Genomic DNA, 21,034 nt, shown 5'->3' with positions numbered 1-21,034 from the left:
CTCTTTTCCTTTAAGATTTTCTCACATGATCATGTTAATTAAAATATGAGATGATTCATTTTTAAGTCTGGATCAGGTTTTGGTATGTTTATCTTGAAAGAGTTTGTTTGATTTTAATATTTGGTAGAATTGAACTTGTGAAATTTGATGCTTGAAAAAAATTGATTTTGAGGATTAATATTAAAAAAATTTAGATTGAGATTATTATATTTTTTTGGTACATAGGGAGGGTCGAGCACCGGGAAATTATTATTTTGGAAGTATATAATTAAAAATTAAGATTGATAATATCAGGAGAGTTCTATCTTGGCCGGAGAAACCTTTTTTTATTTATTTTTTATTTTGAAGAAAATACAAAAAAAGTAATCACGTTGACACTAAACATTACAATTGATTTTCGTATGGGTTAATTTATTGACTTTAACGATATTGCTAATTTTTATAGCAGATGTAGATAAGTTTTAACAGCTTTTGCATTTTTTAAATGATATTTACATGTAATTGTTATATTTGCATTTTATTAAATTTTCCGCGTGGGGATAAGGCTAGTAGTAGTCGTCTTAGCAATGGGAACTCTTCAAGTTCAAAGTTGATATGTTTGGAAGCAGCAATTGAGTTGAGAGAAATTATTCTTTTGAGTATGTATTTTGTTTTATCTGAGTTTTTTTAGAAGTAAAAAAATAAGAAATTATTATGTATTTTTTTTTTTGTAAATTATATATGTACATGTTTTAAAATGTTTCAAATTATAAGAATAATAAATCAACTCTGGTACATTTCTCTCCAAAAGTCCAATTTCTTTTAACTTACGATTAAAAAAAGGTGTAAATATTTTTTAATAAGTTTAAGGTTAAATTATTTAGAGGAGGTTATAACTTAGGGAAAAAAGTATCTAATGTTACTTTAGGTAATTTTGTCTAATATTTATCGAAACGACATCGTTTTGGGGTTGGAAAATTAAAAAATTAGAATGATAAAGACTATTATAACCCTGAAATAAATTAAAATTACAAAAATATCATAATTTTCATCTCAAAACGAAGTCGTTTTGATGACATTAAATAAAGTTATCTGAAGTAACTTTAGAAAAAATAAACTCTTATACTTATTATATTTATTTTTTCTTACTGTCTTTTATTATCAAATCTTAATCATTGATTTTCGTCAATCTAACTATTATAATTTATTGCGGTCAGATTTATTAATTAATTATTGACTCAATAAATTATAACTATTAGACTGACAAAAATCAACGGTTAAGATTTTGTAGTAAGAAAAAAAAAGGTAGTAAGTATAACCTCTCCCAAATTATTTAAAATATTAAATTATTGCTATCGATAAAATTGTAATAGAGAAGGAAATAAATTGTAAAAAAAAATATACTTCTGTGTACGATATCCAAAAAAGTAAAATAAATAAGAGAATTTTATTTTTGTTTGGGCCAGACAAGGAAAGCGTCGTAGACCCAACAAACCCTAAGGGTGATTCGGGTTACAAATGCGGGCCTTAAAAACCCATTCGGACCCAAGTTTGTTCCCGAGGGAAAGCGTTGTTCAATTTCAGTGTTGAGCTTCATTTCAGGGTGCATTACAAACATCAAACACCTTCCCTGCAAGCAAAATCTGTGAAAACTAGAAACTAGAAAGATAATCGAAAATGCAGAGATTCAAATCTCTGCTACCACAAAGTAGGTTCTCATTTCGAACGCTTTGCTCTTATCGTCGAGCTTTCACTGCTCAACCAAATTATGTGGAGCACGACGATGATGATCCACAGCAACAGGTTACTCTTCTTGTGCTTTATATATATATATATATATATATATATATATATATATATATATATATATATTTCAATTGATAATTGTGTTATTTGATTTTAGATTTTAGTTGAAGGAAGAGCAAAATCGAGAGCAGCTATTCTCAACAGGCCATCATCTCTGAACGCACTCACTACTTCAATGGTACGGCGTTCCTCCTTGTTCATTGCGCGTTTTGAGTTCATTCGCTTGAGGTAAACGCCAAGTCGTTTTCGATTTCTTTAGGTTGCTCGGTTGAAGAGGCTGTACGATTCCTGGGAAGAAAACTCTGATATTGGCTTTGTTTTGATGAAGGTATCTTGTCACTGAAATAAGGAACATAAAGCTGTTATAATTCATATTTATTTTCGTGGATAATTATAATGATCTCCTTTGGGATAATTCAATGTAATTGTTCCTTATTATTTTTAATACCTTGTGGTTTTATATTTTTTGTATTATGTTCATAGATGTTGGTTATTGTTTTGAGTGTGAATTGCTATCTTGATTGTTGAATGTTTTGAAGGGTAGTGGCAGAGCTTTCTGTTCTGGTGGAGATGTTGTTAGGTTGTATCACTCACTCAATGAAGGTGGGTTGTGTTTTAATATTTTATCAATTAGTAACTTCGTTATCTTTTTACTTTTAATTTTTCAAGTGGATACGCTGACTTCATTCAAACAAGTGTTAAGTAATTTATCCAATTACCATTTGTAACTTTTGTTATCTTTTACAGACCATAAGTTTACCAACATGCGCATTCCCTTTTTTTGTTGTCGATAAAACATATTGCTTTCCCTTTTGAATTTGCATATGTCATCTTCCAAGTGCTATCTAACACAACAGCTCATATAGTGGCTTTCTAAAATCTTCTTTGTTTATAGGGTTACTGTGCATTTAATTGAGTTGATTCCTACAGAAGTGAAGGTGGAAAGTCTATTTTTATGTTTATCTTTCAATTCTTTGGATGAAATAAAATCAAGGGCTGTTTGTTAGGTCTCATTTTCATCTAAATCATGCAGGACATGACATTATTTGTTTTATCAGCAGCTTCTAGCAGTAAATATTCTTTCCAATAGGATAGTTTCCCTTTATTCTTGTGCTGTGGTTTATTTAAGGTATTTGTTTGTCAGATATGCAGAGGGATTGGATCACTCTTCTAGGCTGATGCTTTCTATATCTCTTTTCATTTTTACTTTTACTGCTAGGAGAGTTTCTCATCCTCCTTTCTATGTTTTTTTTTTTTATTTTTTTTCTCTTTTCATAAACTCTCCGTTTATCCTAAAATAAAAGAACAAACTAAACATAGTTATCCTGAATCACATTCAGAATTTGAATCCTACTGCAAGGTGGTGGGGGGAGGTTGAAGTTCTTTTATTGGTTGGACCCTAATTTGGATATAAAGTATTACTGAAGATATGCTTATTTTTTAGGAATTATGATCAGATGTGTAGTAGATTAAGACAGTTTATGTTTGGACCATGATCTGTAATTTGTTCTTAGTTCGGTGTCCAAATTTTTTCATTTGATTCATCAGAGGCGAATTTTATGTTCGTGGCATTCTAACTAGTTAAATGATGATTGTTAAGATGTTTCTACATTTATGACGTTTTTCTGTTTATTACTAGCAGGAAATGCTGAAGAAGCTGAACAGTTTTTCAAAACATTATATTCGTTTGTATATCTTCAAGGGACATATCTTAAACCACATGTAAGTATTGAATCATTGCCAAGAGTTTTGTTTGAGATATTGAGTACTTTGGATTGTCGAAATGGTATGTACCAGGCTGAGGCTAGTCAATCGTGCGATAGCGGGGCTATAGGGCTGTCATGTAATGCCATGACAGGTGCCGTGCAGTTTATCAGTATATTGATGATACCTCTATAGGCAAGAGTGAAATTATATAGCATTATATTACACATGAAATCCATGAATGAAAAAAAAGGGGAAAAAAGAGAAGATATTTTGAAGAGTCAGAGTTGAACTTTTATTAAAATAAATCTTTGTGTAAGTTTTAAAATAAGATGAAACTTAAAATGATTTAAACTATTTGTGTAGTATTTAAAGAAACTAACAAGATGATTAGGCTAGTAAGACTATTGCTTATGTGCATATACTGTATTCTTATGAATGCTATAGCCACATAACGAATCCCAATAGATCTCTCTTTTATTTGACTGTGCTTTTTTTTACCTTCAATTTTTTGGAACTGTTATGAAGATTTTATGAGCATTTATGCAGGTTGCTATTTTGGATGGAATAACAATGGGATGTGGATCTGGAATTTCTCTTCCAGGGATGTTCAGTGTGGTGACTGATAAAACTGTATGTGATTCTTCAGATACTCATTGAATTTAGGCTTAGTAAATCATTTTTTATGTTCAGTAAATGCAGCCAACTAAATCTTTTTCTGTTTGAACTTTGCAGATTTTTTCTCACCCAGAGGCTCAAATAGGTTTCCACCCTGATGCAGGTGCTTCGTATTTGTTGTCTCATCTACCTGGCCACTTAGGTAATATATGTTTTGCATGCTATTTGAGAGCTAGACTCCTGCATAACACTTTTGATTCTCTTCTTATTGAAAGCTCAATCTTTTTTAAAATGTATTAGAAAGGTATCATCTTTTCAAAATACCGAGAACATAAATCATGAACTTATGGCTATTCAATCATCTATAAGATAACTACCCAAAAAATTCGAAGATATTTTCTGAAAATTTTCATTTTGTCTAAATGAGCCCAAAACTGCACTGTGATTGAAACTTCCAAACCTTCTATTCACTCCTTCTGCTAAACTTGCAAGTTGCAATGTACGCACTCCAACAGTCGACAAGAGCAGATTTCATCACCAGATGAATACTGTGGAAATAAGAAATTAATACCAAAACTCTTGTTTAGTTTTACACTAATAAGAAGATAGTTGGATGTTCCATATTAACAATAACAAGACCCTTTCTCAATTTTATTATAACTGTTAGAACATGAAGGCTGCTACCAAAAATGAACTTTTAGCTACATTCTTCTAGGGCAAATTAATTCCTTGAGGCATTGATACCTTGTAAATCCAAGTGGAAAACTCTCAACTCTGAAATGAAAATATTTTTATATTTAGGCATTTAGCTCGCTGCCAACAAATCCCATTGTTAATTCATATGGCTGATCTGAAACCAATCCTTTAAGGTCTGCAATTCCTCATCATGCTATAAGTGATGGAAACAAATTGGCCAACTTTGCAATTCTTACCTAAAATTCACATAAATCTTGCCACTCAAGCATCCTTTAATTTTTTTGCAGTCTCCTCATGGTGTAAAATGCCAAATTAACCTTAACTTTCCTCCCATCCACAACCTTAAATGATCCAAATTTCGAAGTAGAATTCTGGCCTTCTGTGATGTACCTCTAAGGTTGCCTTACCTTCAGCAACTCAACCCCCGGTATAGTTCGATATTGGCCATTGCTCCTTAACAAAAATAGTTTCTACTAAATATTTATACAACTATTCACTCCCAAGAGCAGTGTGGATATTCATGACTTAATTATTGTTTCACACTTGTACTAATAGTTTCCATACTAAACCAGAAAATGATTCACAGAAGTTTATTTGTTTTATATTATGCTATGCAGGGGAATATTTGGCCCTTACAGGAGATAAGCTTAATGGTGTAGAAATGATTGCGTGCCGTCTTGCTACTCATTATTCACTAAATGCAGTATGTTTTTCTCTTTGCTTTTGTGCTGCTTTGTTCTGTATTTGTTACCTAGTTTTCCTTTGCTTATTTGATTTGGCTTCCCCTGACAGAGGCTTGCTTGGCTTGAAGAACGCCTTGGTAAACTGATAACAGACGATCCTTCTGTTGTGGAGTCATCCCTAGCACAGTATGGTGATCTTGTTTATCCAGACAGAAGCAGTGTCCTTCACAAGTAATGTTGCATCATCACGTCCATATTTCCTTTTTGGTCTATGACTTCTTTTGTCTAAGTTTTTTTAAGTCATGGTTTCGATATAGCTCAGTAGTGGGTCCAGAAATTTCTCTTAAATTTATAGCTGAAATCTACTCTCTTAAATTTTATTGCTAATTCTCTATCGTGATAGAACTGGAAGAATGAAAATTCTAAAAAAATGCAATACACTTACAGTGAATAAACACATGCTAGTGGTTATATTTCTTCTTAAAATATGTCTGATGAAATCCTCTAGATTATTTTTTTAAATTATTCGGCTTCTGATATGAGGTTATTCTTAAAAGTATTGGATAGTGAAAAATACCTCAACAACTTCCGTGCACTTTGATTAAGTGTTTGTTATATTGGGGACAAATGTACCATATATCACCTTTGTACTTCCAGATGTGGTTACAGATGGATTCACTATTTACTGACATACGCTATCTGTGCCTTTTTTTATTTATTTTTAATATTGCTGTTGCATGAATTGCTCTATGCTTGTGCCGAAATGTCTATCCGTCCTTCATCACCTATAGGCTGGAATTATATATGAATATGGAGTGGCCTTTTTTCCCCTCCCTTTAACCTTCCTTTTTAACACCTACAGCTGTTGCTCTGACTAAAATCAAAGTAGTGAACAGAAAGAGCTCATCAATACTGAACTAACTCCCTCCATTGACAATTGGGCTTCCATTTCTTGTAAATTACCAAATCCTAAAAGCTTAAGCTGAGTAATGCATAGAGTTACATTTTTCTCTTGAAAATAAACCTGTTATTTGGTTTCATAGGTTGGTTCAATTGCATCATTTTCTGCTTCTCAGTGTTATGTTCTATTTTTGCCTCAGGATTGATACTATTGATAGATGTTTCAGCAACGATACAATGGAGGAAATTATTGACGCTTTGGTAAGCATTGTATTAAATCTTTTATACACGATCTCTGGTTAATCTGGATGGAGTTGAACAAAAAATTAACATATCTTAATGCACAATGAACTACAATTTTGGGATTTATGTGTAATTTATTGAATAGCTACTGCCTACCTGGTTTATCTTGGTCCTCTTGTTTTTTTTTACCTGCTGACAAGGCAAATTTCCTTGAAGTAGTCATTTGTATAAGGAACATTATTCAAAATTATTGGTAAATGATCAAAGAACAAAACTTGTATCATCTTTAGAAGTTGTGACCTTTTTTAGGAGTTCCTACTGAATATCATAAATCGTCTGTAGCCAAGACGTCAGCTCATCTCAAATCACCATAATATCAGCCAAAATGGGAGCAGCAGGTTCTTAGCTATGTATCAATCTCCAGTTGAGAGGGAGTGCTGACAACACCTCAGCTACATAAAAAATACAGTGAATAAAAAAGGCAAATGGACTAAACATTTCATTAGAAAAATAACATTTCAATTTTGATGATATCTTGATCCGCAATCTACTACAATTATGAGATTCTATGCTTAAAAGCTACTAGTATGTGGTGAAAATTAACTCACACTAGGCATTTTGATCAAGGAAGCTTATGCAAATTTTTTAGAAGGTGTAATGGGACCCTGCCAACCAAACAAAGAAACAAAACTATTGCAGACAAAAAAATTATTGAAGAGAAGTTTCTGTATATTGATATTGAATAATTTACATGAGTGAGTATTTATACAAGAAAAAATCGCTAAGAATGACTAAGCGATGACTAATCAATCCTAATCACAATCAATTCTAATCAATCACAATAAATCCTAATCAATCATAATCAATCCTAATTAATAGGAAATAAAAACGGAAACATGTTTGGATTCTGATTTTCTACACTCCCCCTCAAGTTGGGAGGTAAATATTGATCATTCCCAACTTGCCAATCAAGTCTTCGAATGCTGGACGGTGTAGGCCCTTGGTAAGGATATCTGCCGTTTGCTCTTTGGTTGGAACATATATCAAACGCACACTTCCATCATCTAATTTTTCTTTGATGAAGTGACGATCAACTTCCACGTGCTTTGTTCGATCATGATGCACAGGATTTTGAGCAATGCTAACAGCTGCCTTGTTGTCACAATATAGTTTTATTGGTAGGGAATATGAAATCTTCAACTCTTGAAGAAGTCTTCTCAACCAGATTCCTTCACAAACTCCATGAGATAAAGCTCGAAATTCTGCTTCAGCACTACTTCTTGCAACCACTGTTTGCTTTTTGCTTCTCCAAGTAACAAGATTTCCCCACACATAGGTGCAATAGCCTGAGGTAGATCTCCTGTCTACTGATGAGCCTGCCCAATCTGCATCAGTGTAGATTTCAATTGTCCTTTTATACCCCTTTTTAAAGAATAATCCTCTTCCTGGAGTATTTGAGGTATCTAAGCACCCTATAGACTGCACTAAGATGCTTCTCCTTGGGTGAGTGCATGAATTGACTAATCATACTCACCGCAAAGGCAATGTCAGGACGCGTATGAGATAAGTAGATTAGTTTACCAACCAATCGCTGATATTGTTCTTTATCCACCTCATTCCCATCTTCAATACCTAACTTGGTATTAGGTTCCACAGGTGTCTCAGTAGGTTTACACCCTAACATTCCTGTTTCCAACAAAAGATCTAGAACATATTTTTTTTGTGTTAGAGTGATGCCTGTTTTGCTCCTAGCAACTTCCATACCAAGGAAATATTTGAGAGTGCCAAGGTCTTTGAGTTCAAATTGAGCTGCTAGAAATTTCTTCAAGGTGTTCAATTCCTCAATATCATCACCTGTAAGAATTATATCATCTACGTATACAATAAGAATAACAATTTTACCATTCTTAGAGTGTTTGTGGAAGAGAGTATGATCAGTCTGTGCTTGAATGAAGCCTCTTCTTTTGACTGCTTGTGTGAATTTGTCGAACCATTCTCTGGGAGACTGTTTTAATCCATATAGAGACTTTTTTAGTTTACACACTGATCCATTTCCCTTTTCAAAACCAGGTGGAGGATCCATATAGACTTCTTCATGTAAGTCACCATTTAGGAATGCATTTTTCACATCTAACTGTTGCAGAGGCCAATCTAGATTGGCAGCAAGAGATAAGAGAACTCGGATGGTATTGACTTTAGCAACCGGAGCAAAAGTCTCATGATAATCTATCCCATGAGTCTGAGTGAAACCCTTTGCAACCAATCTTGCCTTGTATCTGTTGATGCTATTATCTGCATTGAATTTTATTGTAAACACCCATTTGCATCCTACTGCCTGTTTTCCTTTGGGTAGGGTCACTATCTCCCAAGTTCCATTTCTTTTTAAAGCATTCATTTCTTCAAAGACAGCATCCCTCCATTTTTGATCATTGAGAGCCTCATGTATATTTCTCGGTATCTTTGTACTATCCAACATAGTATTGAAAGCACGAAACCCTGGGGACAACTTTCCATATGAAATATGATTAGAAATAGGATGAGTAGTACAAGATCGAGTACCTTTTCTGAGAGCAATGGGCAAGTGTAGATCATTTTCACCATGACACTCAAGTATTGGGGTGCTGGAACTAGAACATGGTTCAGAATCCTAGCAGTGTAGAGGCTCTGGGTTATTCACACTTTGAGGAGTCTTTCGCCTGCTATAAACTTGTCCCCATTTTGAGGAGGCTCCTGATGGTGAGGATTTTGTAGCTCCCCCTGTTTCCAAAATTAGAGGTAATACCGTGGCATCAGTAGGTTCCCATGACTGATCTTCATCTACTCCTATCTCCCCCTGAAGAGAAGTCGAGGGGAAGAAAGGGTCATTTTCAGAAAAAGTGACATCCATAGAGACAAAGACCTTACGAAAAGAGGGTGAATAACATTTATAGCCACGTTGAGTAGGAGAATAACCAATAAAGACACACTGGAGAGACTTAGGATCAAGCTTAGACCGTTGATGGGAGGGAATATGGACAAATGCAACGCAACCAAATAACTTGAGAGGTAAGGAGGAGACACCTCGGAAGGAAGGGAATATACGAACAAGACTAGAAAGAGGAGACTGAAATTTCAGAATGCGAGATGGCATTCGATTTATCAGATACGAGGCAGTGAGAACTGCCTCTCCCCAAAGATATTTAGGAACACTCGTGGTAAACATAAGAGCCCGAGCAACTTCAAGGAGATGTCGGTTTTTTCTTTCTGCAACTCCGTTTTGTTGGGGTGTGTCAGGACACGAGCTTTGGTGAAGGATGCCATGTTGGGAAAGATATTCTCCAAGAATAGAGTTAAAATACTCTTTGCCATTATCTGTACGAAGAATTTGTATAGCAACTTGGAATTGGGTTTGAACCATGGCATGAAATTTTTTAAACACGGATGCAGCATCAGACTTATCCTTTAGAAGATACACCCAACAGACTCGAGAATGGTCATCAATGAAGGTAATGAACCATCGAGTACCTGAAATATTTTTAACACGGGCTGGACCCCATATGTCACTATGAATTAAGGAAAATGGGGAAGAGTCATGGTGAACTTTAGAAGGATAATGAGCACGAGTATGCTTGGCAAGTTGACAAATATCACAAGAAAACAAACTTGGACTTTTATGAATAAATAAGTTTGGCAACAACTTCTGAAGATAAATAAAATTTGGATGGCCTAGCCTACGATGCCACATCATAACATCATTACATGAATCAAAAGGAAACATAGAGTTTTTTTCTACGAAAACAGCTTCATGAGTCACATCCTCCTCAAAGTAGTAAAGTCCACCATCCTCTCTAGCACTGCCAATCATCCTCTCCGAGTCCTGTTCCTGAAAAACACAACCATGTGGAAAGAATTTAGCAAAGCAATGCAACTCAGAGGTGAGCTTGCTAATAGAAATGAGATTACAAGTCAGAGAAGGAACATAAAGAACTGATGTCAAAGTAATCAGCTCAGAAAGTTTAATGGTTCTGTGTCCCGCAATCTGGGAAAAACTGCCATCGGCGATCTTGACCCGAGAAGGTTCAGAATATGGAGTGTATGAACAAAACAAGCCAAGGTTACCTGTCATATGATCAGAGGCGATCTGACCTGATTTTGACTATCTATGGAAAGTTGTACCTTGGAACCTTAGGAGGTTGAGTCAAAAGTCTCTGAAGTTGTTCAAACTTAGTCTTGCTAAGAAAGACACCATCAGAGTAAGAGGAAGAGTGTTTTGAGGAAGCCATGAATAGAAAGAGAAGGGTTGACCGTTGATGAAAAATCAAGTTTTGTAAATTTTTGATCTGACCAGAAGGTCTGTGCAAGTCGCGGCAGAAAAAGACGTTGGGAAGGCGGCGCGTGGAGCTCACGCGCCGGAAACTGGCCGCGCGTGTGACGTTGCGTGGCGGCGCGTGCGGCGGTTGACGGCGATGGGTCCAGCGGCGGTCGACTCGTCGGATCCTTCTGAGTCGAATGGTCACCTCACTTTCTTGATCGGAGGTCAGTAGACTAGGTTTCTGTGTTGGACAGATTCAAGGAGGTGTTTAGGAGGTGTTTGACGGTGATGGAAGTGTTGGATGGTTATTTCAGATTTGAATTAGGGTAGGAACGAACCCGCTCTGATACCATATTGAAGAGAAGTTTCTGTATATTGATATTGAATAATTTACATGAGTGAGTATTTATACAAGAAAAAATCGCTAAGAATGACTAAGCGATCCTAATCACAATCAATTCTAATCAATCACAATAAATCCTAATCAATCATAATCAATCCTAATTAATAGGAAATAAAAACGGAAACATGTTTGGATTCTGATTTTCTACAAAAATAGGTAGGGAACTAAACATTTCTGATTTAGTTAGAAGAAACAGGTGACCAATATTGTTAGTGTTTTTCACTATCTGGTGCTTGACTACTCTACTCTTTGATAGTTTACCTTTTTTTCAAAATGAAATGTTACTCTGTTAGGAGGAGGAGGCAGCTGATTCTTATGACGAATGGTGTTCGACAACTCTTAGGAAAATAAGAGAAGCCTCCCCATTGAGTTTGAAAGTTATTTTACGATCTGTGAGTTGCATCTCCCTTGCATGTTTATCTATTTCCCATTCAAGATGCTATTTTCTTCTGCTTTAACCTCTGCTATTGAATTTAGATACGTGAAGGTAGATTTGAAACTCTTGATCAATGTCTTGTACGTGAGTACCGTATATCCCATCGCGGAATTTCTAAGCATGTCTCCTCTGATTTCTTTGAGGTAATGATCTTCTTGGTATCTTTTCCCTAAAGAACAACTTCAATTTGTTTTTATGATTTCACTTGACTTCTTTATGTAGGGTGTTCGGGCACGAATGGTTGATAAAGACTTTGCACCAAAGGTACCTATTTTGTTCTAGGAGTCTGTACATTTATGAACTCAGTAACATCCATTTTTTTTTTCTTTTCTCGGGATTTATCTAAACCATTTTATTACCAAATTTGCAGTGGGACCCACCTAGTTTAAAAGATGTATCAGAGGACATGGTTGAATACTATTTCTATCCGTTTAACGAAGTTGAGTCTGAACTGGTGCTGCCAACGGCATTGCGAGAACCTTACATGTGAAACAGACATACCTTCCATTAATGCTTATCTTTAGCAAGGGTAAGCCAAATAAGTTCTAATTTTGTTGTCAAAATTCGTGTATTGTAATTCTATGTTTTTTCTTTTTATTAAGTAAATTACATTTGCTTGAGATTTGTCAAAATGAAAATTCTAAACTTCTCATGAATTACACTTTTGATTATTTTTTCTTTAATTTAGTGATAACTAAATGGATAACTTTTTAGTCCTCTTGTAGTACATACTACAATCACTTAAATTATAATAAATAATTACGTATGAGAAATGAAGAATATGTCAAGAAAATGAGTATAAATGCAATTAGGTGAATACATATATGAGAGTTGTTATATTTACAATCTCTTTTCCCTTACAATCTCTTATAACCCTTTTTATGGATGTTAGATCAAAATCAAATAAGTGGTTATAAATTGATATGAAGTGAAAGCTGTTGATTTCATTTTAATTTAACAACTATAAAAGTGATTTTAAGAGGTTAGTAACCTCCCTCTACATATATTGTAAAAGTGAGTGCAGTATGTAATATCTGAGGACTAAAATTATCCCAACTCAACATTAATGAAAAAATCATTTTTTCTTAGTCAGCAGTATACTTTGTACATCAGCTAAAGTTTTTGAAGATTAATATTATGAACTTTTTTTGCAAAACCAAGGTGACTTTTTAATATCAAATTGAAAGTAATATAATTTGACAAATGTTATAAAGAGAAATATACTTATATTTCCATTTGCTTTAATTAAAAAAATAATTAATGTTTGTAAATTTTATATTTTTTTTCATTTTATTTCTTGGTGTTCTTAGTTTATCTCTTTCCATGGGAAATCTATACTTCTATTGATTTTCTCTATGACATATTCTCATACTACAGTATTGTTAATAAGGTTAACAAACTTCCGCGTATAAATGGTTATTTGCAAGAATTTCCCCGCCACAGAACGAAGGGGATAAGTTCTCCCTGTAGCAGCGAAGAAATTTGCCTTTGTTTAGTAACCGGGGGTGAGGGCAGGAATAGGGTCATGATCTCTATCCTGTAAATCTGTAATACCCTTTAAGTAAAAATACGAAACGCTCTGTACTTAAAAAATAAATAAATACGAAACGCTTAATTTATAAACACAAAATATGAAAAAGTGTATATATTAATAATTTAAGTTTGTAGGTATTTAGACAACTGTAAAATGATATTTGTACTGAAGATGTTATCACTTATGTTTTAAAATAAAAATGTGTAATTTTATATGACATTAATTGGACTTTTGTATTTAAACTAAGTTAACAACATATATTTACCGGAAAAAAAAAGTTAACAGCATATAATTTTAGTTGTGTAATTTCAAATTTTTGTATTGCTAGGTAAAGTTGTGGTTTTGTATGTCAGAATTCTTTCAATTTTTTGTTGTTATTTTAGAGTTTTCTTAATTTTATTAGGCAACCAGACAGCAGACGTCCTCTAGCATGAATCTTCATTTTAAAGCTGTTATTAGAGGTGAAAAACTTTATTACATTTATTGTGTTTCATGTTGTAGGAAAAGAATTTATCTTATACACATATATAAAAAGTATGTGAAACCCATCAAAACTCATATTTTATTACACTTATTTTTTACTCTTGATTAGTATTTTTAGGATTTATTTGAATAAAACAATGATGTTTTGAGTTAATTTACATTTTTAGTTTTTGATTGGGTTTAAATTATTTTCGTCAGAATTTTTCAGCTTTACGTTACTTCTGTATTTTGGCCATATCTTGGTCCACAGTTGTCGGATTGATTCCATTCTTGTTGGGTTTTTCAGATAACACAGAGGACTACAATTCTTATGCAGAGCTCGAAGCCCAATTCAGATTGGAAGCTAGTCGATTTCTTGCGCCAAGTCGGACACGTTTTGCTGAAGTTTTATTTTATTTTATTTATTTTATTTCGTATTTTAGACATATGGGCCGGTCAAAACTGAACCCTAACCCGCTTTGGGTAGGGGTATATGACGGCAGAGTAGGAAACATTGGATTCATTCTGAATTTTCGTATTTTGGGATCAAAGCACTTTCTCTGGAGCGTTCTTTGAGTTCTTCATTTTTTTTTTCTTCTTCTTCTTCTTTTTATTTTATTTTAATCATGTTTACCTTAGCCATGCGAGGCTAAGAACTTTTTAATCAACCTAAGGGTAACGGATTCCATGGATTAGTGTTGAGGGTCTGTGCTTTATTGTAAATCAATTTTGTTTCCCTTCCCAACTCAGATTGATATCGTGCGATCGTGGATATTCAATCTGAGGTTCGCGATTGCGATTATGGAAAGGGATTAATCATCAGATTTGATGATTAGATTGATTGACCCTATGACCTTAATCAAATGGGCTAATACTCTGCGATTGTAAGACATAGTTATAACATGAAAAATAGTTTTTTTTCTCTCTCCACGTCAGCTGAAGTGACTGAGGAAATAGAAAAAAAAGTAATTTTCCATATTATAACTATGTTTTACATGTAAGATATAGTGTCAAAAACTAAAAGGATACAACATTGTGTCCTTTAAAAGGACAAACCCTTTTTCCTACTTTTAAATGTGTTTATTTGATTTAATTGGGCCCATATTTTGAAATAGGTCAACTAATCAATTTTGTGATTAAGTTTAGAAGTTTTTCTTTTTTAAAATAATAGGAGTAAAAATAAATAACATATCTGATTAGAATAAAGTAGAAAAAAAATATACTGGATAACAAATAAAAAAGGTAAAAAAAAAATACTATACATGTTATTATTTGTTTGCATTTAGATGGTTTGTTGTTACTTTGTATTGAGTATTTGATTTTCTATTTAGATGGTGCTAGATTATAATTTTTACTTTAGTTATTATAATTAATTATAATAAGTAAAAAAAACAAGCAGGTGCCAAGATACCTGCTGGCTTGGACGTAGCTACGCCACTCGTAGCTAAGAGTCATACGAAACGAGATGAAGATAGTTATGGAGTTATGGACTTATGGTTGTTGTACACTTGTACTAGCTAAGACTAATTTATTTATAGTAAATCATTAGTTTTAAAATTATTGTTTCGGTTTTATAGAAATATTACGAAATTCATCAAATACACTTATTTTTTGAGAAATGTAATTATATTCGATTAAATTATTCTTATACTTCATTACTATTTTTCTTTTATTTCACTTAATATTAAGAGATAAAGATAAACTTTAAAATAAATATCTTCTTAATTTCTAAAATAAATAACAATTTAAAAAGAATTAAAAATTCTATAGTAATAATAACAATTTAAAAATACCTATTCTTTAGGATTTAATGTTTTTGATTTTCTGAGGAAAAAGTTTCTCTATCACCACTTATTTAAGAGTGAGTGGTAGCAGAAAAATTTTTTTTGCAATAAAAACAGAAATGTTTTTTTTCATTATTTTATTTTTATTATTATTATTATTTAACTTTCACATTGCATCGTAAACATTATTCTAGCATGCATAAGACTGCTTACTAGGTATTTTTTCAATTAATACTTCAAAATTTCCGTCGAGAATCTCAAGAGAAAATGATAAAAACACATCCAAGAGAGTCGTTTGCTAATCGTTATTAGAGTTGCGGAAACGGATAAAACTTTTTCTAAAAAAGATCTTTGAGAAATTGTTGTGGAAAGCTGAATCTAAGAAAAATTTTGATGGAAAGACCTTAAAATGTGTTGCTGATAAAAATGGTGAAAATTTAAGAAAACCGTATTCCTTTAAATATTAATATAAAATCGATTTTTCAAAATATTTTTGTACAGTTAACGAAATCCGAAAGTAGACGCTTGGGGCTTCGCGTGCATATAAAATAATAGTAAATCGGAGTTCATTTTCCCCTCGAAACATAACTCGTAAGTTGTCCGCAATCGTTAAAAATTCAGCATTTGATAAACGTTACGCAAAACATTTCAGATTTCTTAAAGCAGCCGCTGTTCATAAAAAGACTTAAAGCAGAAATAAGTCATAGTTTTACAGTCATCCAAAAATCATCAAGTACCACATAATACAGTCATCCCAAGCTTAAAACAGTCAACAGTGAATAAATCCAGACAACAGCAAAAATATAACAAAGTTCAACATCCAAGTCCTCAAATGCTTTTACGTCCTCCTGCAATTTAAAAATTGCAACCCCAAAGGGGTGAGAATAAACCTAGTAGTGTGGCAACAAAACCAAATGCAACAGTATTAACTAGGCACAAAATCATAAATAGTCACTTCAAACATTTAATCATTTTCATCATATATCATAACGCGTATATAACGCCCTTTTTCCTTTATGCTCATAGCACCGTCGTGCGCGTAGCATCACAGTGGGTATTCCTAATGGCTCCTATGAAGGTGATCCCAGTGTGGAACCTATGCGGACTGAAGCCAAGTGTCCCCTCTCCTGGTACCAGGCATGCCTATATGATGCATGCTCAGTCACATGTCCTCAATACAAATATATATATATTCAAGATGTCATGAATCAAGTATACATGACATGTTATGCAATCGCACCCAACAGAAAAATGTATTATGATGTAAAATGCATGCATATATCATATCATCCTTTCATATTCTTACCATTGGCTCATCATCATCATAACATACATAGAACAAATGTGAGCAACACATCACAATTCCATACACTAGCCAACAGTCACATTAGGTAATACCGCCTACAAATACCTTGGTGCTTTCAAATACTAACCAAATAGTAGCGTATAAGCCCAACGTTTTATGAATGTTGCGCACCTAGACATAAGCACACAAATCAGAATTCTGTTTTTTTTATGGAAATCTCCAAACACTTCTCACATTCATGTTTCTTTTATCCTTAATTTTTCCAAACTGTTTTATCTTATTTCTTTTCCTACTACTTTCTAACTTCCTAATATATTTTTCCTACGTTTCACATCACAAAAACAGAATCGTTTTTAAACTTTTCTTATGAAACGTTTTCTGATTACATCTAACCTTTTTATTAAAATTTATACAATGCCAAATCCCTAAGTTCCGCATGCATGCTATACAGTTTTCTCCATGCTTTAATCCTTACCCATTCTGATTTCACTTATAATTTCTAACGTGTAATCTTTGATAAATCAACCCATTCAGCTTCGGTTTTAGGCTTAAGGAGGTCCTCAACGTTTTATGCATAGCATTCATACTTTCCTACCTCAATTGTGCGCAAGGAAGTTTAATTAACATGCTGAATATCTAAGTAAAAGAGGCTCAAATCCAATCTAAGACCCATCAATACAGAATCGATTTTAAATTGATTAGAGCATCAAGATAATTTAGCCAAATCCTCTTATCCTGTAATTGGAGCGCCACTAGAGAATAACATGCTGTATATTTTAGTTAATAGAGAACCTAATTCCTAGCAAAAATTATTTAAGGCAGAACCGGTTTTATGAAGAACAAAACCTTAAGATAAGTTATTTCTAAGTTATTTTCCTAATGTTTTCCCAATTATGAACCCTAGAACACGGTAAGGCAGAATTGAATTTAAACAATAGTAAGAGTGTTACTTCCCTACCTACTTCTCGGTTGGACAGAGGAAAAGAAAAGAGGTTTTGGTACCTACCTCTTGACAACACACCAAAAGAACCGATTATGACAAAAGGGCAGTGATTCAATATCTTAGTCTCCCTTGAAACAACAAGCTCCACCCTAGACTCTTGGGAAGAACCTCACAGCGAGTAGTGAGAAGGAAGAAGTCGTATAGATACTTGGTGATTCCTCAAGTGTTCCACGGTTTTGATGCCAAAAAGAAAGGTGAAGGGGAATCTATTTCTATGGTTCAGTTTCAAAAAGTGTCGCAGCTTCAAGAAAGGATGTGACGGAATGGAATAAGAATGATACCCCAAACTTGGTTGAGGGCTGCTGCAAGATGTGAGTCACGGTTTGAGTATGAGGAAGGGCGAAATGGTTGGGTTTTTCAGAGCTACAAATGTTGTTTTCAATACTCAAAATTTCCCACCTAACTCTCCTACACTAACAGCGCACAAGGGTGAGGGTGTGCAGATTTAAGGGTTGCTTTAAAGACTACCTAAATCAGAAATTTTTCCAAGTCCAGCTTCTCTTTTCCAGCGCATGTGAGAGGAGATGAGGTTGCTGTATTTTTCCACCAATTGCCTCATGCAAACTGCATTCTCCTACTTTCATTGGATGCATGTCTTTAAGGCTGAGCAGAATTTGAATTAAGGCTGAATGAGGTTTGTTAAAGGCAGCAAGTAATGTCAGCCTTGGGCATCTACTATGCGCATGTGAGGAGGGAAGGAAAGTGGTTGACTAGAGTCATCTTTTAGGATTTAAATCAGAATTTTCTGATGCCTTTATTCTCTGCCTAGGCGTACATGTGGCTGATTAAAGAGATAAAGTTTGCTAGGTGGAATGACTACTCAATGGGCAGCTGCTCTATATTAAAGAAAAACTATTCTTTGACAATTTTGCTGATATGTCACTTTGTCATGAATCCTCCACTTTGGCAATTTTTATACAATAAGAAAAAGAAAAAGAAAAAGCAGGTGCCCTGGCTTGGATGCTAATAACACAGCATCTGTCAACTACCGAGCTTTACCCTACTCCACCTATTGGCAGGCCTTTGTGAACTTTGAGCCAACTGACGAGGCTCCAAGAATCTATCACTTCTAGTTGCATAACCCATGGCATCAGTCCTTCCATCTCTCCTGTCTTTATGTCTCTTCATATGACGATTTGGTCTTGGTCCACTTGACTTCATTTCCTTGTCAACTTCATAGACCAATGGTTGGATACCCTGAAGATCAGGCTCTGGAACATACCCAAAAGGCCGCTTGGATGGATCCATTCTTCTAAATGTTATTGATATCCTAATAAAAGTTTTAACAAAAAAAGAATACGGATCAATAATAAGTCATTGGTGTCAAAAGCCATGGATAGAAGAATATCATAAAAGTAAGTAAATACCTTCTCATAGGAACTGCAGGTACACAGTGTTTGGCTACATCAGCTCCATTTCCATTTAAGACAAGTACAGATCTAGACAAAAAGGACAAACTATAAGATTCTGAATGATAGAGGCAGATTGATGAAGATTTTAATCTAACTCGGTCTATAGTCATGAGCAAAAGTTGAAAAACTAAACAGAGTCTAGTGGATAAATCCAGATAAATACTTACCCGAGAGGTAGGGGAATAGTAAATGAACCATCAAATTCACCAGGGCCCACAATCTTCAAGTTTGACCCAAAAACTATATTGCACTCACTAAGAAATGAGACAGTGCAAAACGGTCGAAGAAAATCATGGCTATCTATATGTGGAGGTATACAGTCCCCTTCCTCATAGATATTCACAATGCAACTGTCTGGCACACAAGTAGGAGGGAGCACATGCCACTTAATGAGGCGTCGGATGATGACCTTAAACAGATCGGGTATGGGGTCCACCGTTACACGCGGAAGAATACCGGGCGGGTTACCATCTCTATCCTGTAAGCAGAAAATTAGATTTTAAGAGTTTCATCCCTTAACAAACTCATCAGCAATTATATTGCACCACCAAGCATTAAAGTTAACTTGTTTCCAAATAAAGAAACGATAAGTCAGCATGAAAGATGCACTAACCACTGCATAATTGTAACAGCAACCGAATTGGATAGTCTCACGTCCCTTGCCTCTCATCCATTTTTGAGGAGCCGTGAATGTCCGATCTGAAAAAGTTAAGAATTAACATCATATAGCCCCTCAGAACTAGCACCACCCAACACATTTACCAAATTATCAACATGATATAGTCAATTGGGAAAAAACAGAATGTTTTTAATGTTTTCATTATCTTATGATGCATAGTTAGCATATCTGCATATGCATAAGGCCCAACGGATGTAAAGTCTGAGCCCCACCAAGTTTATTCCTAAAGAAGAATAATTCTTTATTAGTTCCAAAGTCATGGCCTCACTAAGTTTTGGTCAGCCCTGAAAATTCTGGAAAGACATGAAAGTTACAGCTACATAAATTTGTTACTTCCCATGGCTAGTGTAGTCAAAGGCATCAAAAGAGATTGAGGCGAGGCACTAGTAGGGGTCAGTGCCTCTGGCTGGTTGAGGCACTGCCTCTTGATTGAGGCACATGCATGCCTTTTTGATTGAGGCGAGACACACTTTTAGCACCTCATAACTGTAAGAAACCCAAAAAAGCATAGCCACCTAACTTACAATTATGATGCAGAAGGGATAAAATCATAATTATCAATCTCGGATTGCGTAGCAGCCAACCCCAAAACCTCTAGCAGTATAGCCTCTATAGTGAAGTCCACATTATGTGATTAATTAGGGAATAAATACAAAACCATTATGTGATCATAATCATGGATTAAAGCACTAAATTCAGTCTACTACTATTCCCTGCATTAAATGCTCCTGTTACTTGCATGCTACCCTTTTATCCCTAGGACTTAAAATATTAGTAGCAAAAATCAAATCAATTCTTGATCAAAATATGATTATGAACAAAAAAGAAAGGTCGATTCATAATTATAGGCTAACAAAGTAAACAGAGACAAGAGACGAGTAATAGACTGTTAATATAGAATTTTAAACAAACCTGTAAAAAGACCATAAAGCCCATGAAAAATGGCTGTTGGAAATTTTAATCGAGGGTAAACTTGAAAAATCACGCCATTTCACTTGCACTGTGAAAGGCTGCAATTTGTCCACAATTGCAGCCGCAACATCTTGTTGCATTGCAGCACGACAAGTAGCGGCCACCGTCCACTACCGTCGTGGG

General features: G+C 34.4%; 2 protein-coding genes across 2 annotated transcripts; one reads left to right on the top strand and one right to left on the bottom strand.

The window, feature by feature from the left end:
* The first annotated feature begins 1,599 nt into the window (after positions 1–1,599).
* Positions 1,600–12,406, top strand: LOC133307935 (small ribosomal subunit protein mS47). Its single transcript, XM_061508533.1, has 14 exons — positions 1,600–1,782; positions 1,883–1,963; positions 2,045–2,113; positions 2,325–2,388; positions 3,428–3,507; positions 4,039–4,122; positions 4,225–4,309; positions 5,421–5,506; positions 5,596–5,717; positions 6,587–6,647; positions 11,617–11,715; positions 11,801–11,902; positions 11,982–12,023; positions 12,130–12,406. The coding sequence occupies exons 1-14, from the start codon at positions 1,657–1,659 to the stop codon at positions 12,247–12,249; spliced, it is 1,221 nt and encodes a 406-aa protein (XP_061364517.1). The 5' UTR covers positions 1,600–1,656; the 3' UTR covers positions 12,250–12,406.
* Positions 12,407–18,546: 6,140 nt separating this feature from the next.
* On the bottom strand, positions 18,547–20,991 carry LOC133307436 (RNA demethylase ALKBH9B-like). Its single transcript, XM_061507970.1, has 5 exons — positions 20,913–20,991; positions 19,874–19,959; positions 19,428–19,738; positions 19,216–19,287; positions 18,547–19,118 (listed from the first exon to the last, which is right to left on the bottom strand). The coding sequence occupies exons 1-5, from the start codon at positions 20,989–20,991 to the stop codon at positions 18,830–18,832; spliced, it is 837 nt and encodes a 278-aa protein (XP_061363954.1). The 3' UTR covers positions 18,547–18,829.
* Positions 20,992–21,034: the final 43 nt, after the last annotated feature.

This window comes from Gastrolobium bilobum, unplaced genomic scaffold (genome assembly GCF_033153095.1).
Source record: "Gastrolobium bilobum isolate Gb01-03AN ecotype WA unplaced genomic scaffold, APGP_CSIRO_Gbil_v1 utg23696, whole genome shotgun sequence".
In the NCBI taxonomy this organism is placed as follows: domain Eukaryota; kingdom Viridiplantae; phylum Streptophyta; class Magnoliopsida; order Fabales; family Fabaceae; genus Gastrolobium; species Gastrolobium bilobum.
The sequence above is the reverse complement of the archived record's forward strand: the minus strand, read 5'-3'. Positions and strand labels throughout refer to the sequence as shown.

Coding starts and splice junctions, on each gene's coding strand:
- LOC133307935 (XM_061508533.1), top strand. CDS start 1,657: ATGCAGAGATTCAAATCTCTGCTACCACAAAGTAGGTTCTCATTTCGA. Junction 11,716..11,800: donor TGAAAGTTATTTTACGATCT/GTGAGTTGCATC, acceptor TATTGAATTTAG/ATACGTGAAGGTAGATTTGA. Junction 11,903..11,981: donor TCTCCTCTGATTTCTTTGAG/GTAATGATCTTC, acceptor TTCTTTATGTAG/GGTGTTCGGGCACGAATGGT.
- LOC133307436 (XM_061507970.1), bottom strand. CDS start 20,991: ATGCAACAAGATGTTGCGGCTGCAATTGTGGACAAATTGCAGCCTTTC. Junction 19,739..19,873: donor GCTGTTACAATTATGCAGTG/GTTAGTGCATCT, acceptor TTCTGCTTACAG/GATAGAGATGGTAACCCGCC. Junction 19,119..19,215: donor CCTGCAGTTCCTATGAGAAG/GTATTTACTTAC, acceptor AACTTTTATTAG/GATATCAATAACATTTAGAA.